The sequence below is a fragment of the Aquarana catesbeiana genome, linkage group LG09 (genome assembly GCF_042186555.1).
Source record: "Aquarana catesbeiana isolate 2022-GZ linkage group LG09, ASM4218655v1, whole genome shotgun sequence".
NCBI lineage: Eukaryota > Metazoa > Chordata > Amphibia > Anura > Ranidae > Aquarana > Aquarana catesbeiana.
Window position 1 is genome coordinate 116,768,512 of NC_133332.1, and position 18,349 is coordinate 116,786,860.

Consider the following 18,349-nt stretch of genomic DNA (forward strand, 5'->3'; position numbering starts at 1 on the left):
TACCCCCTGGGATGACTCACCGTTGATCTCATAGACCGGAGCATCGTTCTGATTGAAGCCTTTGGACACGTAAACTTTCCGGACCTCCGAACAACTTTTGCTGGCCCCGGCGGCGGAGAGGCTGCTGAGCGCTACAATACAAAGCAGCAGCAGAGGGGGGAGAGACGTCCGGAGCATGGCGGAGGAGTACCGGGACAAAGGCTGAGGATACCGGGACACTCTACTCCTGGGAGATACTCAGCCCGCTTCCTCTAGGCTCCGGCTCGGACACAAGGCTCGGGATGTCCGGGAGAAGTTCTACAAGTGTGGCGGGGCCCCTGGCGGAGAGCTGAGCTCTGCTCACTGATCCCTCCTCCGGCGGAGACTGTCCGGGGCGCTGTGTATACGGAGCTGGCACTGGGTGCGAGGAGCACAAGGAGCGCATGCGCGGTGTGGCCAGGGAGAAGCATGGAATGCGGGAGAGAGGAGGGGGGGTGGGGGGGAGTCAGCTGTTAACCCCTGCAGGGAATACGTGTGTGCCCGTACAATGCTGGCTGTGTGTACACAGCGCTCAGGAATGTGCACTTCACTCACTCATTGGGATCTGTGCAATTTACATTTAACACCTTCTTCCCTGGAGCAAAATCTCTCAGAGGGTCCTAGACTTCCTGAAAGCTGGACTCCATGTACAGGGCATGGGGACTTTATACTCCAGAAGGTGCCAAAAGACGCCGCTCATCTTGTGTGTGTATATAAATATATATATATATATATATATATATATATAGGCCCCGTTCACACGTCACGTAGCGAGAACTTTCGATCCTGCTCGCGATTTTGCGTGGGCAATTTTCATGCGATTCACTTCAATGGGCTGCTTCATGTGCATTTGTCGCCCAAAATAAGCTCCTGCCTCTTTTTTAGGTGACAAGCTTCACACAATTTTCAAAGTCATGTTTTGTCATGATTGCAGATCTGTCTCATGCCAATCTAGACATCCCAACCTGCAAAAACTCATTTCAGGGAGGTGACGCTTCACGCCGGCGCCAACCCCCCAATAAAATGCAGCCTTACCAGTGCCAATTAATGCAGCCTATCATTGTCCATCAATGCCACCTCATTGGTGCAGTATATCAGCACCCATCAGTGCCCACCAGTGCTTATCGGATTTTCGAATTTCTGAAATTTACAATTTTCAGATTTTTGAATTTCCGAATTTCGAATGACAGAATTTCCGAAATTTCTAATTTTTTGATTTTTGAATGCCGAATTTGCGAATATCCAAATTTTCGAATTTTGAATTTCCGAATTCTCGAATTTCTGAATTTCCAAATTTTCAAATTTCCGAATATTTGGAACAATTCGGAAATTCTAAAATTCGAATTTCCGATATTTCTGAATTAACAAATTTGTCTAAATTTGTTAAAAAACTAATTTGGAACTAAACGAATTGCACGTCTAGCCCTTACATTGGTGATCAGTAGGAGAGAAAAGCCCTTAGCATGGTAGTCAATGGAGTAGGGCTCCTTACATTGGTGATCAGCAGGAGAGAAATGCCCTTAGATTGGTAGTCAGTAGGTGTAGGGCCCCTTAGTTTGGTGATCAGTAGGAGAGAAATGCCCTTAGATTGGTAGTCAATGGAGTAGGGCCCCTTACATTGGTGATCAGTAGGAGAGAAATGTCCTTAGATTGGTAGTCAATGGAGTAGGGCCCCTTACATTGGTGATCAGTAGGAGAGAAATGTCCTTAGATTGGTAGTCAATAGGAATAGGGCCCTTACATTGGTGATCAGTAGGAGAGAAATGCCCTTAGATTGGTAGTCAATGGAGTAGAGCTCCTTACATTGGTGATCAATAGGAGAGAAATGCCCTTAGATTGGTAGTCGGTAGGAGTAGGGCCCCTTACATTGGTGATCAGTAGGAGAGAAATGCCCTTAGAATAGTAGTCAATGGAGTAGGGCTCCTTACAATGGTGATCAGTAGGAGAGAAATGCCCCTAGATTGGTAGTCAATAGAGTAGGGCTCCTTACAATGGTGATCAGTAGGAGAGAAATGCCCTTAGATTGGTAGTCAATGGAGTAGGGCTCCTTACAATGGTGATCAGTAGGAGAGAAATGCCCCTAGATTGGTAGTCAATAGAGTAGGGCTCCTTACATTGGTGATCAGTAGGAGAGAAATGCCCTTAGATTGGTAGTCAATGGAGTAGGGCCCCTTATATTGGTGATCGGTAGGAGAGAAATGCCCTTAGAGTGGTAGTCAGTAGGAGTAGTGCTCCTTACATTGGTTGGCAGTGGGAAAAGAATGTTATAGGCTCAAAAGAAAAAAATAGAAAAGTGGCCCCATGGGATTGTCACCCCTATTGCCCATTTGTTTTGAAAGTATACCTAAAGGCAATTTTATGTTTAGTTTTGGATAAAGTGGAGAGCGATTAGAACCTCTGTCAGGTTTTTATTTCTGTCTGTGTTCTCAGGGAGATTCCATTTGTATCTTCCAATAGGGACCCATGTCCTAGGTGACCCCAGGGACCACCAGGGATTCCCTTACTTTGTAGGGATTTCTTGGCACTTCCTGTTTTGGCTATGGGACAGGAAGTGAAGGGAAATCTCGCCAATGGGAAACAGATGGCAACAAAATAAAATAAAAACATTGACAGAGATTATAACTCTCCCTTATTCTATCTAAAATGAAAAAAAAAAATGCCTTTAGTCTTACCTTAAATTAGTTTCTGTATATTCTTAATAGAGTACTATGGTGACTGTGAGGTACACGTCTCTCTAGGCTGCTTTGCTGTTTCTTTTGTGTTTTGTGTTTCAGTTTACAAGCTGCCTGCTGTGGTAGATCTTTAGTCAGCTGAGCGCTGGATTGGTGACAAATCTTTTGGCTGGGAAACCAGCTAGCCAATGAGGGTAACCTTCTACTTGAATATCCTCTCCTGTCACTGGGCAGGTTCAGGAGTTACCTGGACTCACCTCTGGATTATATTTAGACTTCCTATTGGATATTTTGACCTGCTCCCCCACTCACCGTTCTCTTTGCTCTCGATTTTTCCTTGTCGCGGTGCGTTATGGGGTAATGTCGCCCACTTTGTGGGTGAACAGTGGTTGGTAAACTGTTATTTGTTTGGTGTAAGATATCGCTGCTTGAGTCGTAGTGACTCAGTTAAAGAATAACTCTACTTTTGTTATGTACAAAAATATGTAGCGCCAGAAAACAATCCATTAATCGGTTTACCATAAACAAAACACAACTAAGTGAATAGTCACCAGATAATAAAATCAGTCCTCCATGATAGATAAGAAAAAAGTCTTATTTCAAAAGTCAAGTAAAAAAGTGAAGTGAAACTGTATCCAATACCTTCTGAAGTGAACATATAATTGTCAGCGCTCAGAGGTTAGTCACAGCATCCCAGTGAAGTGAACACTCACCAGAGATGATGGCTGCCATTACAACAGCTAATACGCCTCTTTCTATGTGTCAGTCATCCAGTGGGAATGTGAGGATTGCACCCCTTTTTTCTTTTGTTGAGAAACAAAAAACATTCCCCTCTTGGTGTTCTATGTATATTACAAGGATTTAACAAACTTTGTTGCAGATTCCTACCTTCTGTTATTCTAAAGAAATCTCTGTGTGTTTGTCTGTGTCCATGTTAAAAGTGATCTAATAGGAGTGGTTTTGTAATTATCAACCGGCTGCTGCACCTGCAGGGCTCTAATGAGGAAAGTGACAGGGTCTGTATCCCTTTAGATGTGATTTCCTATTGGGGGTATCTCACCAAAAATGACACTTTTGTTGCTGGATATGCCTGATATCTGACTTGTATCTTACTGCAGACTTCTGGGAAAATCCGTGAGCCAATCACACAAGCAGGATGAGCCAATCACACAAGCAGGAAATGATGTTTCTCGGGTGCGTTCTGTACACCAAGAACACCTCCAGGTAGCCATATTACATTTTACAGAAAATTACAGAGCTGCAGATTGAAAAGAAAAGGAACATTTTAATATCATTCAATCATAATATGACTTGTGTTGCAATTGTATACGCTATATTATTTAATTTCTTTATTTGCTATTTTTTTTCCATAAAAGTGGTGTTACCCATTTTGGTCTGATCTATACAGTTGCATATAAAATGCACTTTTTCTCTTTCAAAAAGTGTTTCCCAGTGCTAAACTTTCATCCGATTTCTAAATTGCTGCATTTGTAAATTTCCAAAGCCAATATAAAGGAATAGTAGTGGTAAAAAAAAAAGAACTAATCATTTTTTTCATATAATTCCCCTTTAGCCCGGGTTCACACCTATGCGAATTAGATGCGGCTTACACCGCATCTAATTCGCAGGACATTTTAAAATACATTCATATGAATGTATCTGGTTCACATATGTGCGTTGCATTCGCACTGCGCATTGCACAAAAAACGTGTGCGTTTTTTGGGCATTACGGTGCGAACTACAAGCCTATTATCTCCTATGGGAACGCATCTGATTCGCAGATGCATTGCGTTCTGAACAAGGATTTTCTCTTTCTCCTCACTACACTTCCCCCTCTCCCCCCCCCCCTCCCCCTCTCCCTGCTCTCTAATCCTGAGCAAAAACGCGATGAATCCGTTGAACAGGAGATTGTTATCTCCCCAGTGAAACCTGAGCTTCAATTCGCACCGCACATGTGTGAAACCAGGCTGAGACCCCTTTCACACTGAGGTGGTTTTCAGGCGTTTTAGCGATAGAAATAGCCTCTAAATAGCACCTGAAACCCGCCCTCCATTCATTTCAGTGTGACTTTTCACACCCGGGAGCGCTCCCAAAATGCCCTACCCATTGAAATGAATGGCCAGCGATTCCAAAACGCCGCAACACGGGTCCTTTTAACCCCTTCTTCGGCCGCTAGCGGGGGTTAAAAGTGCCCTGCTAGCGGGCGAAAAAGCGATGCTTAAACAGCGGTAAAGCACCGTTAAAACGAGCGGCGCTTTACCGCTAACGCTCGGGCGACCCCAGTGTGAAAGGGGTCTTTACGGGGCATGGTAAGGGATGTATCCTATGCCTACATACTTTTGCTAATAGCTGTCCCTCTTTCCTATCTCAAAAAGGTGGAAGGTATGCTGCTGGGTGTAATTGGACTTCGCTCTCTCAGGCCTGGTTCACATGTATGCAGGTTGCAGTTTGCATAATCCAGGTGCATTTTGTGTTTTTTTAACACACGTTTTTGATCCATTGAAGTCTATGGAACCAAAAACCAGGAAAAAGTCCCTGGCCCTTTCCATAAAATGCATAGATGTGAACGTGACCCAACTTATTGGACTGTAGTTGGTTTCTGCAAAACTGAAAACGCACTAAAAAATGCATAGGTGTGAACCAGGCCTTAATCAACATTGACTATTTTTAAACCTTAGGCCCATTTCACACAGGGCTGGCTTGGTTCTGATCAGCAGGGGATCTCTCCACTGATCAGAGCAGAGTGGAAGGATGAGCCATCCATGTCTGCAGAGTAGATCCTGACACAGCCCTCTCTGTTTTATGGGCAGCCGAGAATAAACAGACTCTGCTTTTGGTTTATACCTGACTTCCCTCTGATCCGCTCCACCTAGACAAAGGAGGATGGATCCCCTACTAGATCAGATCAGAGGTGGGTGTAAACGAACAGAAGTCCATTTACACCCACCAGCATACCTAGGGTTGCTATCTCATCCCTTTAAAACCAAACACCTATGAATTACACGGGTTTTGCTGCTGATTAAGGTGGTAATTGAACTCACTTGATGCCTTAGCCTAGGTTCACATTACAGCGATTTGTCATGTGATTTGAGAGATCAAATCGCATGACAAGTCGCAGCCTATTGAAGGCAATGGCACTGTTCCAATCGACGCGACACCGATTTTGCGGCGGCGCCGCACCGTTTTGCAAAAGTAATTCCCACACTACTTTTGGCGATTTCAGGTGCGACTTCAATAGAGCTGCCTGCCATGCGCCCTAAAGACCCCTTTTACACTGGGGCCGCCCGAGCATTAGCGGTAAAGCGCTGTTCATTTTAGCTGCGCTTTACCGCTGTTTAAGCGGCGCTTTTCGCCCACTAGCTGTGCGCTTTTAACCCCTGCTAGTGGCCTAAGAATGGGTTAAAAGGACTCGTGCTGCGACACTTCTCAGGCGCTTTGGAAGCGCTAGCCATTCATTTCAATGGGCAGGGCATTTTGGGAGTGCTGCATACAGCGCTCCCAAACTGCCCCAAAGATGCTGCTTGCAGGAATTTTTTGTACCGCCCGGGTGTGAAAAGTCACACTGAAATGAATGGGAGGCGGTTTTCAGGCGCTATTTCTAGTGCTAAAACGCCTGAAAACCGCCTCAGTGTGAAAGGGGTCTAAAGGAGAATTATATTAAAAAAATGATTTGTTCTTTTTTTTACCACTACTATTCCTTTATATTGGCTTTTGACATTTACAAATCCAGCAATTTAGAAATCGGAAGAAAGGTTTAGCACTGGGAAACATTTTTTGAAAGATAGAAAGTGTATTTTATATACAACTATATAGATCAGACCAAAATAAGGGACAGATGAGGAGGAAAGAAGGACAGAGGGACATTGCTCCAAATCAGGGACAGTCCCTCAAAATTGGGCACAGTTGGGAGCTATGCCCACCAGTCCATAGGTGTAAAAGGACCGTCTGATCAGGTCCACCTCAAATGCCCTGTACACACTGTCGAATTTTCCGACGGAAAATGTGTGATAGGACCTTGTTGTCGGAAATTCCAACCGTGTGTAGGCTCCATCACACATTTTCCATCGGATTTTCCGACACAAAAAGTTTGAGAGCAGGCTTTTCCGACAACAAAATCCGTTGTCGGAATTTCCGATCGTGTGTACACAAATCTGACGCACAAAGTGCCACGCATGCTCAGAATAAATAAAGAGATGAAAGTTATTGGCTACTGCCCCGTTTAAAGTCCCAACGTACGTGTTTTACGTCACCGCGTTCAGAATGATTGGATTTTCCGACAACTTTGTGTGACCGTGTGTATGCAAGACAAGTTTGAGCCAACATCCATCGGAAAAAATCCATGGATTTTGTTGTCGGAATGTCCGATCAATGTCCGACTGTGTGTACGGGGCAAAACTCTCACAGGCAGACCTGACTGGACCCTTCGTGTGAAAGGGGCCTAATGCTGCTAGCATTAGTAAATAGATAGGAAACCTGTCCAGGCCTCCATGTGGCATTCTGGTAAAGCTGTGTTACAGGAAACACACCTACTGAAGTCCCCTTGCTCTCTCTCACATACAGGAAGTTTGATGTTATAACATTTTAAAACCAAAACATTTCTTACAGCTAACACTCAGATTAAAGTATATGCTCAGGAAAATTAAAACAAACAAACAAAAAAATATGCAGTACATGTACATCCCCTATGTAGTTAGTGAAGAATTGACAGAATATACAGTATGTTATCTATATTCTAGGTAACTAAATCACCAAGCAGAGAACGAAAACATCACAGTAAGAGCCCTGGAGCCTGCAACTTTAAATACAAAGCAGCAATGGCAGCTCCCGTATTTAATCCTGGCTGTCACAAGAGAGGGTTTTGTTTAACCGATTCAGTTTTATTGCGGCAGAATGGCATGGGTGGGCGAAACGACATTACCTTTTGACCACCAGGGGACGTGCGCCGCCAGAGGCATGCGCGCGCCCGCGGCTCGCCTCCGGTGCGAGTGCTCGACGGGCGTGATGACCGCTGGGCACCCGCGATCGCTCGTGACTGATCGCTCGTGACTCGTGACTGTAAACACACAGATCCCGGTTCTCTCAGGGGAGAGGAGACAGATCGTGTGTTCATACTAAGTATGAACACTTATCTCTCTCTCCTCTTAGTCGGTCCCATCCCCCCCAGTTAGAACACACACTCTAGGGAACACAGTTAACCCCTTGATCGTCCCCTAGCGTTAACTGCTTCCCTGCCAGTGACATTGATACAGTAACCAGTGCATTTTTATAGCACTGATCGCTGTATAATTGTCATTGGTCCCAAAAATGTGTCAAAAGTGTCCAATTTGTCCACCACAATATCGCAGTCCCGATAAAAATCGCAGATCACTGCCGTTACTAGTAAAAAAAAAAAATTTTAAAAATGCCATAAATCTATCCCTTATTTTGTAGACGCTATAACGTTTGCGCAAACCAATCAATATATGCTTATTGCGATTTTTTTTTACCAAACATATGTATAAGAATATATATTGGCCTAAACTGAGGAAAAAATTAGTTTTTTTAAAACAAATTTGGGATATCTATTATAGCGAAAAGTAAAAGATATTGTGTTATTTTCAAAATTGTCGCTCTTCTTTTGTTTATAGCACAAAAAATAAAAACCTTAGAGGTGATCAAATACCACCAAAAGAAATCTCTATTTGTGGGAAAAAAAGGACATCAATTTTGTTTGGCTACAACGTCACACGTCCTCGCAATTGTCAGTTAAAGCAACGCAGTACCAAATCGCAAAAAAATTTCTGGTCATTAAGGGAGTAAAACCTTCCTGGGCTGACGTGGTTAATTCAACTCTACACGTGTCCAGCAAATGTTCTTTTGGCCTATCTCACCCATCTCATGAGTCTTCTTACTGGTCACCCATCACATTGACAGTTTGCTTATAACATCAGCTGCCTTTAATTTTTTTTAGATTTTACATTTTGGCTTGCAGTTAGGCCCCTTTCACACTGGGGCGGTAGGGGGCGTCGACGGTAAAACAGCGCTATATTTAGCGCTGTTTTACAGCGGTATTCGGCCGCTAGCGGTGCGGTTTTAACCCCCCGCTGAAAAAGGGTTAAAACCCCTCGTATAGCGTGGTATAGCTGCGCTGTCCCATTGATTTCAATGGGCAGGAGCGGTTTTGGAGCGGTGAATACACCGCTCCTTCACCGCTCCAAAGAAGCAGCTGACAGGAGATTTTTTCTTCTCCTGCCAGCACACCGCTTCAGTGTGAAAGCTCTCGGGCTTTCACACTGAACAAACAGCGGAGGCTGTTTAGGGGCGGTTTGCAGGCGCTATTTTTAGCGCAATAACGCCTGCAAACCGCCCCAGTGTGAAAGGGGTCTTAGGGTCGGTTCACACTAGGACGACTTGGGATCCAACTTGTAAGCCCTCAAGTCGCCCCAAGTCTCTTTACTGTGAGATTTACATTACAGTGAATGAGAGCGTCTTAATTGACACTACTGAAGTCGCTCCGACTTCAGAGCGTACTACTTGTACTACTTGGATCCGACTTCTAGGCGACCTGTACCCATAGAATTCAATGGAAGTCGCCTCCAAGTTGGATCTCCATCTATATTGAAGCGACTTTACAGTTAAAAAAATTAGTTTGCCCAGGCAAACCCCTCCCTCCCAGAGAGCTGATTATTCTGTGATTGGCCACAGCCAAAGTCGCCTGTCCTGGAGGCAACTTGAAGTCGCGCTGTAAATTGCTTAAAGTCACGCTGAAGTCGCGTTGAAGCCGTGTTGAAGTCGCCTTGCAAAGTCGCGCTGAAGTCGTGTTGCCCCTGTGTGAATCAAGCCTTACGGTGCAGCCCCATTGAATCCAATGCAGTCCCAGATAAAAAATGCCACAGCCACAAAGCAAAGCCTTATGGCTATGGCTTGTGTATAATCTTGTCCGGCAGTATTGATACAGTTCGGGGGGGCCGCCTGTTTTTACCACCACTATCCCCCCCCAGCTGCCCATGTGAGAGCTTTAAAAGCTGAATTCCAGACATAAAGTTACTTTTTATTTACAATTGTCCAAAGGAAATAAAATGGAGCTTGCCATCAAGTATAATTAAAGATTATATGTTAAGAAAGCATACCTAGTTTTATGAGAGATACAAAACATAATGTAAAATTGATGCCACAATTAGATGTTAATTTACTATGTGCATTGCAAAGGTTGACTGTCTACCGTTTCTGTCTAGGGGTCTTGTAAAATGTACATTTATCTATCTGATCCTCTGCTCTTGCAGGCTCCTCCACACTGCTAGATCAGTCCCCACAGCCTCTACTCCCCCATGCTCTGGCGGTCTGAAGTATGAAGTATTTTGGCATTATCAGAACTCCTTAATTAGAAGGTGAAGACACCAAGGCACAGTCCACTGCCAGAGCATGGGGGAGCATGTACTGCTGGGGGAACTGGGGATCAGGTAAGTAAAGTGCTTTTACTGTCCATCTAAATGAGCCATTCTTTTTTAGGTTTCCAGGAGCTGGGCCTCATGGATGATGCAAAACAAAACTCTGAACCGTTAGGCCAGATTCACATGTTTGTATTGTGGTGCAGTGTTTCTCTTAAATTGGTCGTAACACTTTTTTTTGCGCTTGTGGGTGCATTAGGAAGCCCATTCAAATAAACAGACTGTCTTAAAGCAATGCATATTAGCATGCAACAGATGTAAATGAGCCCTAAAGGTTATGTTCACAGAAGAGGTAAACAGGTAAAGCTTTTTTTCTGCAGGAAACTCAATCCTAATGATTAAACATCACACAAATTTCATTAATGCAACGCCAGGCTTGTCCTTTACACTCTTGTGAACAGTGCCTAACTCCAGTGATAGGATTCATCACATTAAAGTGTGACTGAAGGCTTTTTTTAAAAACAGAAAAAAGAAAGAAAAATAATAATCCTCACTGGGGTAAACAAGATTAGAAATGACGAATAAAGCTGCCACCACTTAATTTGTAATACCAAATATTACAAAAAATTAAAAACATAAGGTAGCACTAAATTCACTGTAGGACATGTAATCCAAAATGCTAATTTAAATTCACAAGATCAAGTTTAAAAGTGGTCATATTAAACATTCAATATATATTAATTAACCGCTTCAGCCCCAGAAGATTTTACCCCCTTCCTGACTTTTTGCGATTCGGCACTGCGTCACTTTAACTGACAATTGCGCGGTCATGCAATGTTGCACCCAAACAAAATTGACGTCCTTTTTTTTCCCCACAAATAGAGCTTTCTTTTGGTGGTATTTGATCACCTCCGCGGTTTTTATTTTTTGCGCTATAAACAAAAAAAGAGCAACAATTTTGAAAAAAAACGCAATATTTTTAACTTTTTGCTATAATAAATATTCCCCAAAAATGTATAAAAAAATATATATTTTTCCTCAGTTTAGGCCGATATGTATTCTTCTATATATTTTTGGTAAAAAAAAAAATCGCAATAAGCATATATTGATTGGTTTGCGCAAAAGTTATAGCGTCTATAAAATAGGGGATAATTTTATGGCATTTTTATTATTAATTTTTTTTTTTACTAGTAATGGCGGCAATCTGCGATTTTTATGGGACTGCGACATTATGGCGGACACGTCGGACAATTTTGGCACATTTTTGGGACCATTGGCATTTATACAGCAATCAGTGCTATAAAAATGCATTGATTACTGTAAAAATGTCACTGGCAGGGAAGGGATTAACACTTTGTCATTTTGTCATGTTACATCCAAAAACGAAAATGTATTTTATTGGAATTTTATGTGATAGACCAACACAAAGTGGCTCATAATTGTGAAGTGGGAGGAAAATTATAAATGGTTTTCAATTTTTTTTACAAATAAATATCTGAAAAGTGTGGCCTGCATTTGTATTCAGCCCACTTTACTCTGATACCCCTAACTAAAATCTAGTGGAATCAATTGCCTTCAGAAGTCACGTAGTTAGTAAATAGAGTCCAACTGTGTGTAATTTAATCACAGTATAAATACAGCTGTTCTGTGAAGGCCTTAGAGATTTGTTAGAGAACCTTAGTGAACAAACAGCATCAGGAAGGCCAAGGAACACACCAGACAGGTCAGGGATAAAGCTGTGGATAAGTTTAAAGCAGGGTTAGGCTATAAAAAAAAATCCCAAGCTTTGAGCATCTTACAGGGCACTGTGCAATCCATCATCCCAAAAAAGGAAAGAGTATGGCACAACTGCAAACCTACGAAGACATGGACGTCCACCTAAACTGACAGGCCGGACAAGGAGAACATTAATCAAAGAAGCAGCCAAGATGCCCATGGTAAATCTGGAGGAGCTGCAGAGATCCACAGCTCAGATGGGAGAATCTGTCCACAGGACAACTATTAGTCGTGCACTCCACAAATCTGACCTTTATGGAAGAGTGACAAGAAGAAAGTCATTGTTGAAAGAAAATCATAAGAAGTCCCATTTGCAGTTTGCGAGAAGCCATGTTGGGGACACAGCAAACATATGGAAGAAGGTGCTCTTGTCAGATGAGAGCAAAATTTTACTTTTTGGCCTAAAAGCAAAACACTATGTGTGGTGGAAAACTAACACTGCACATCCCCCTGAACACCCCATCCCCACCGTGAACATGGTGGTGGCAGCATCATGTTGTGGGGATGCTTTTCTTCAGCAGGGACAGGGAAGCTGGTCAGAAGTTGATGGGAAGATGGATGGAGCCAAATACAGGTTAATCTTAGAAGAAAACCTGTTAGAGTCTGCGATAGACTTGAGACTGGGGCAGAGGTTCACCTTCCAGCAGGACAACGACCCTAAACATACAGCCAGAGCTACAATGGAATGGTTTGGACAGTGGTGTCGCTATGGGGGGGTGGGGGGGTGCGGCCCGCACCGAGTAACACCCGCCAGAGGGGTGACCCTGGGGGCCGTCGCTTCACAGTGCACTATATTGCATGCACTTGCAGAGTTGCAGTGGAGCGGTGTGAGTAGGACACGTAGCCGTGCGAGGGAGACTGCCTATAACACTCCCCAGTCAGTGAAACTAACCCTTGGGGATCTTCAATATCTCCTTCAGCCGGGGTTGGTGGGCGGAGCTGGGGGTGTGGCTGCCTCCTCCACTCCTTCCACAGACTTCTTTACTCAAGCTGATCCCACTGCTTAAGGAGGAGAAAGAGGCGAGGACACAGCAGCCTCAAGTGTCTTCATCTGCAGCTATGCTGTAAGGTGCTGCAAACTGTCACTGCATAGATCCCTAACCTGCCCTATACCACTCCAAACTGCCCTATATTACCCTAACCTGCCTTATACCACCCCAACCTGCCCTATACCACCCTAATCTGCCCTATACCACCCTTTACTACCCTAACCTGCCACTACACCACCCTAGCCTGCCACTATACCACCTTATACTACTCTAACCTGCCCCTATACCACCCTATACTATCATATACAGGGACCGGTTTGGGGTGTGCCCCGTAGCCGTGCACTGCCTGTAGGGCGCTGGGCAGGATACACAGAGGGGGGGGGTGACACCATGTTTTACCGCACCAGGTGACACCAACCCTAGTGACGTCACTGGGTTTAGATCAAAGCATAGTCATGTGTTAGAATGACCCAGTCAAAGTCCAGACCAAAATCCAACTGTCAAGGCTTGAAAATTGCTGTTCATAGACGCTATCTAGCCAATCTGACAGAGCTTGAGCTATTTTGCAAAGAAGAATGGGCAAAAATGTCACTTCAAATGACTGGTATTGTATACTAAGAAGACTGTGAGGGTGATCAGAGAAGGAAGATAATTCACTATGGGAATCTCACCTAAATTTTATTGTTTGGGTGCATATCAGTTGAAAAAACAAACGGCCAAGGGTTTTATCTCTGACACACTGGATTTCAGCAATGACAGGCTGACAGGAGCCACCGCTGTTCGCATGTACTGTATTCCCACATCCATCGGATATGGGTGGTTAGGGATGTCTGACTCTGGACGCATTCTTTCTGTGTCTAGGGTTGCTCATCCATCCCTTACCTCAGGTAACTGTTAGATGTGTAAATGCATGCAAACAGCCCCAGCTCCTGTCAGCCTGTCCTTGCTTTGTACAGGCTTACTGGCTATAGCTGTTTGTGATCCCAGCTTCAAGAATATATTGATTCTTGCCACAGGAATCCACTGCAGGTATATGTGAATATAGCCATACTGTATAATTACCCTCACAACTCTACCCTGCCACCTGTTCTGACAGAAAAATTGTAAAATACCAAACCCTCCAGGTACGGATGAGCTTGTAGTACTCAAGCCATTGTTAAAGGAGAAGGGGATGACATCATAAACTCTAAGCAAGTTCTGACACTGACATGGAGCTTATTCAAGGTTAGTACTCAATGCCCTGATGGAAGAATGGAGCTGAGAGGGAGTGTGGGTAAGATGAGCTATAGCAGGTCGGGGGTGTATCTACAGCTTAACAATAAACTGCTCTTATTTGCTCCCTTTTACATTCACAGACATAATCACTTAGTAATGTTTATACTCAAGATCTTATTGATAGAAAGATCCTGAGTAAAATGTTCCATAAAGACCTTGCATATACACGTGTATATGCATATAGATGCGTAAAATTTTTCTACGCTCTTCGGTCTCATTTACGAGCGTTCTTCATTTATGGATCTGAATGCAGCTGCGTTATTTTCAATTGAGATATTCACGCAGGTGCGTAAACATGCTCTGCATTCAGATTCATAGCACAAGATTCAAAAATCTACATCTGAGGACATGCAAATGCATTCTGGTATTGAAAAAGAAAAACAGAACAATTTTATGCATTTAAAAACAGATCTAAAAGCAGGTATCATTTAATGCAGGAACTTGTGAACATCAGTATCATTTTTACCTCCATGTGAATGTAGCCTCCTAGTTTCCAGTGTTGCAATATACAAGCACATACATGCGTATGCATGTAAATGACTGCACTCAAACCTAAAATTTTCTACCCCTCAGCTCACCCCATCAGTCTTGTCACGCATCACTAATTTACTAATAGACATATCAATATGAATGTCACACCACTTCCTCAAACTATCCAAAACTGAGCTCATATTATTTCCTCCGCCACGTGCCCCATCCCCTCACTTCTCTGTCAAGAATGATTTATGTATTTATATTTTCATTACAGGTATTTATATAGCGCCTTCAATTTATGCAGCGCTTTACATATATTATACATTCACATCAGTTCCTGTCCTCAAGGTGCTTACAATCTAATGTCTCTAACTCACATTCATACACATATTAGGGCCAATTTAGACAGAAGTCAATTAACCTCCCAGCATATCTTTGGAGAGTGGGAGGAAACAGGAATACCTGGAGGAAACCCAGATTTAGAAGCTGGCCTCCTGTAATGTATGTTAATGAGAGGAAACTGAGCCCATCCTTAACATTTCTACCCGGGCCACACACAATGAACTTGTTCATAAATGCTTGCAGCCAGCCATGACACCTTCTCCTAAGAAACATCTGAAATGTAAGAACTATTACAATGTTGTAAACATTTTTTTATGTATTCTATGAGTATGGGACCACATAACAAACATCTAGTGGGGTTTTCTCAAATGTGACTGCAAAAGAGGAAATACACATTAAGTCCCCATTCACACTTGCGAAAGGAGCTGATTGCCATTAGCTGCAGGAGACACAGCAAGGGTTCCCTGCGATTACTGCAGGTGGGCAGCTCCATTGAAAGCATTAGCTCCCATAATTGCTGATGCAGTGATTGCCAGTGAATGATCGTCCCTGAACGTCTCCCCCAGATAATGGTCCCATTTGCAAGAATGAATGGAACCTAAGGGTTGCTTAGCTAGTGCTGCTTTTTATTTTTTTTCAGATTATTTTGTTTCTTGTCTTTTAAAGTAATTGGCACCAAAGTATTTGCACCTAAATGAATTACACATAAGTTACCACTAAGGATGGGCGAACAGTTCGGCCCGAGCATTAATTCGAGCCGAACATTGGCTGTTCGGAAGTTCTCCGAACAACTGAATTATAGGGTCGTTCGACTGTTTGTTCGGCCTGCTGAACGACCAAATGCACTGTTTCACCGCACAGTGCATTGAAAGTCCTGATTTAGTAAGGCAATGAAAGAGTCGCCCAATCAGGGCACAGAGATTATCTAGGGGCGAAAACAGAGATGGAGAGCTTTCCAGTCGACGAGCCACTGGCTTACTGGGTCATGAGAACAGACCACTGGCCAGAACTTGCCCAATATGCTATTGAGCTGCTGGGCTGCCCTGCATCCAGCGTGCTTTCCAAACAGGCATTCAGTGCTGCTGGAGGTTTTGTTGCTGATCATAGAACGCATCTGTCCACATACTCCGTGGACTGCCTGACTTTTATCAAAATTAATCAGTCCTGGATTACCAGCAGCTATGCAGCCCCTGGTGCCGATGTTGCTGATTAAGGAATCTCTGTAGGACTTCTAGGCTACCTAGTGTTGTGAGTGTTCATTTGATCTGGAAGAATGTTTTTGATATAGGTTTCATGAGCACAATTAACACCCAAAGACCAATTTTTTTGCACCTGTTTGACAGGTGCATATCATTACAATTTTTGACAGCAAGGCCAATTCTTGCTTTCATCAAGAATACCTCTATAGGGTTATGGTGTGAAGGCACCACCGACACCCAAAGAACAATTTTTCTGCACCCGTTACAGAAGTAGAAATTCAAAGTCTGTGGTAGAGACACCAGAATTTATCTAAAAAACCTCTAATCTTGTTCCCAGTGCACTACCATGTGGCGTCATTATACAGAATGGCTCCCCAAGCCATTGCTTACAAAATAAAGAAAGCTTGCAGTGAAAATGTAATTTTTGGGGCTTTATAAATGCAATTATTACTGCAGCAGCAGGCGGACTAAGGGGACCCCCAGGCACTGTATTAAAAGGAATTTTTCATTTTTATACTTTCACTTTAAGCATCAATAAATCACTGCTCATTTAAATATGAAGTTTTTTACAAACTTTCTTTTCATTGGTACATGTCCCCCAGGGCAGTACCCGGACCCCCATAACCATTGTATGCCCAATTACTTGCATATAAGCCTTCAAAATGGGCACTTTTGATTTTTCACGTTCGGGTGCCAAAGACTTTAATGGTGTTTGTTATTCAGTTCTGAACTTTCCAGATGTTTGAAAGTTCTGGTGCGAACTGAACAGGGGGTTGTTCGGCCCATCCCTAGTTACCACTGTGAAAATAACATATAGCCTCAAAAAATGTTATTCTACACTTTTAAATTTTAAAATGACCTTTGTTCATTTACTGTACATCTGGAGTGTATAACCTGCAGCCCAAGACGACTATGAATGTGGCCCAACATAAAATCGTAAGCTTCCTTAAAAAATGTTATTTTTATTTTTTTAATCTTTTTGGAACACATGCCGTTGAAAAAGAAATTACAGTGTCTCTTTACTAGACTTTTATAAGTTTTATATCCCCAAAGAAAAATATCCCACTCTTCACAAACACGCACGCCTTATTCACGTTATCAGTTTTGGCAGCACCTATAGCTGTGAGCAACTATTTTTAAGGATGAAGTGCATGAAGGCAAAACTACAACCAAAATATCTGATGAGTACTTTGAAAATTCATTGAGAATTGCTACTACGTGCATCAAACCAGATACTGATGTGTTTTATCAAAAGGTTTATCAAAAACGAATATTGCACTAGTTTTATGTTGCCCTATTTTACTTTTATAATGAAAATATTACAGAAAATTAAGTTTGATTACTCAGATAGGTACATTATTCAGTGATCGTTAACTTGTGATCTACCCAACTTTTTCTGCTCACCAGCTATCCTTATTGTTTTTGTATTTTATGTATGACAATTCCTCTTATTCCAATTTGGCCCAAGAATGTCTAAAGGTCGAACACCCTTCCTGTACATTATCACAATTCTCTAAAAATATACCTAAATCAGGCATCATTTAACAAGCCAGATAACAAATCCTGGCTTTGGATATATATTTTATTCATTTATATGGTGGCATTAATGTACAATGCATTATGGAGTGTATTGACATAATTTCCTAGCCTAAAGGTAGTTTAAATTCTACTGTCTCTAAACAAGATAGATAGGACATTTGAAAAAAAAAAAAAAAGAGAATGTTTACCAGCACACTAATAAATCAAACATTTAGGCCTCATTCACATGGGCACCATCAGTTTAACCACGTTAAAAAGGTATCAGTTCTTATCCATTGCTTCATCTATCCCATTCCGTTAATTTCCATTTTCATCCATCTTCCGTTCGGTTAACATCCGTTTACATCCATTAATTTCATAGTTGCCAACATTGAAAAAAAAATATGTGGGACACTTTTTTGGCTGTAGGCGGAGCCATACAATAATTAGGGGGGCGGGGCATTTGTTTGTAGGCGTGGCTTAGCAAAAATGTATAAGTGCGGCTCGCGAAGCGCGGCGTGGCAAAAATGGGAGTGGCTTACGTGAAAAGTGGGCATGACATACGTGAAAGTGGGCGTGGTTTACGTGAAAGTGGGTGTGGCTTAAATGGGAGTGGCTCAAGAGGGTGTAGTTAGAGTCTGAGATGAATGAGGGATGGAGAGGGAAAGGGGGAGAAGGAAAGGGGGAGAGGGAAATGACAGGACAGCAGCCCCAGATCC

The 18,349-nt window shown here is 42.8% G+C and overlaps 1 protein-coding gene across 1 annotated transcript in view; it reads right to left on the bottom strand.

Moving 5' to 3' along the window:
• Positions 1-415, bottom strand: part of GPC4 (glypican 4) — a 179,841-nt gene extending 179,426 nt beyond the window's left edge. The window contains exon 1 of the mRNA XM_073599174.1: positions 21-415. Coding sequence (XP_073455275.1) covers positions 21-177 — 157 coding nt within the window. The 5' untranslated portion in view covers positions 178-415. The remainder of the gene's footprint in view (positions 1-20) is intronic.
• Positions 416-18,349: the final 17,934 nt, after the last annotated feature.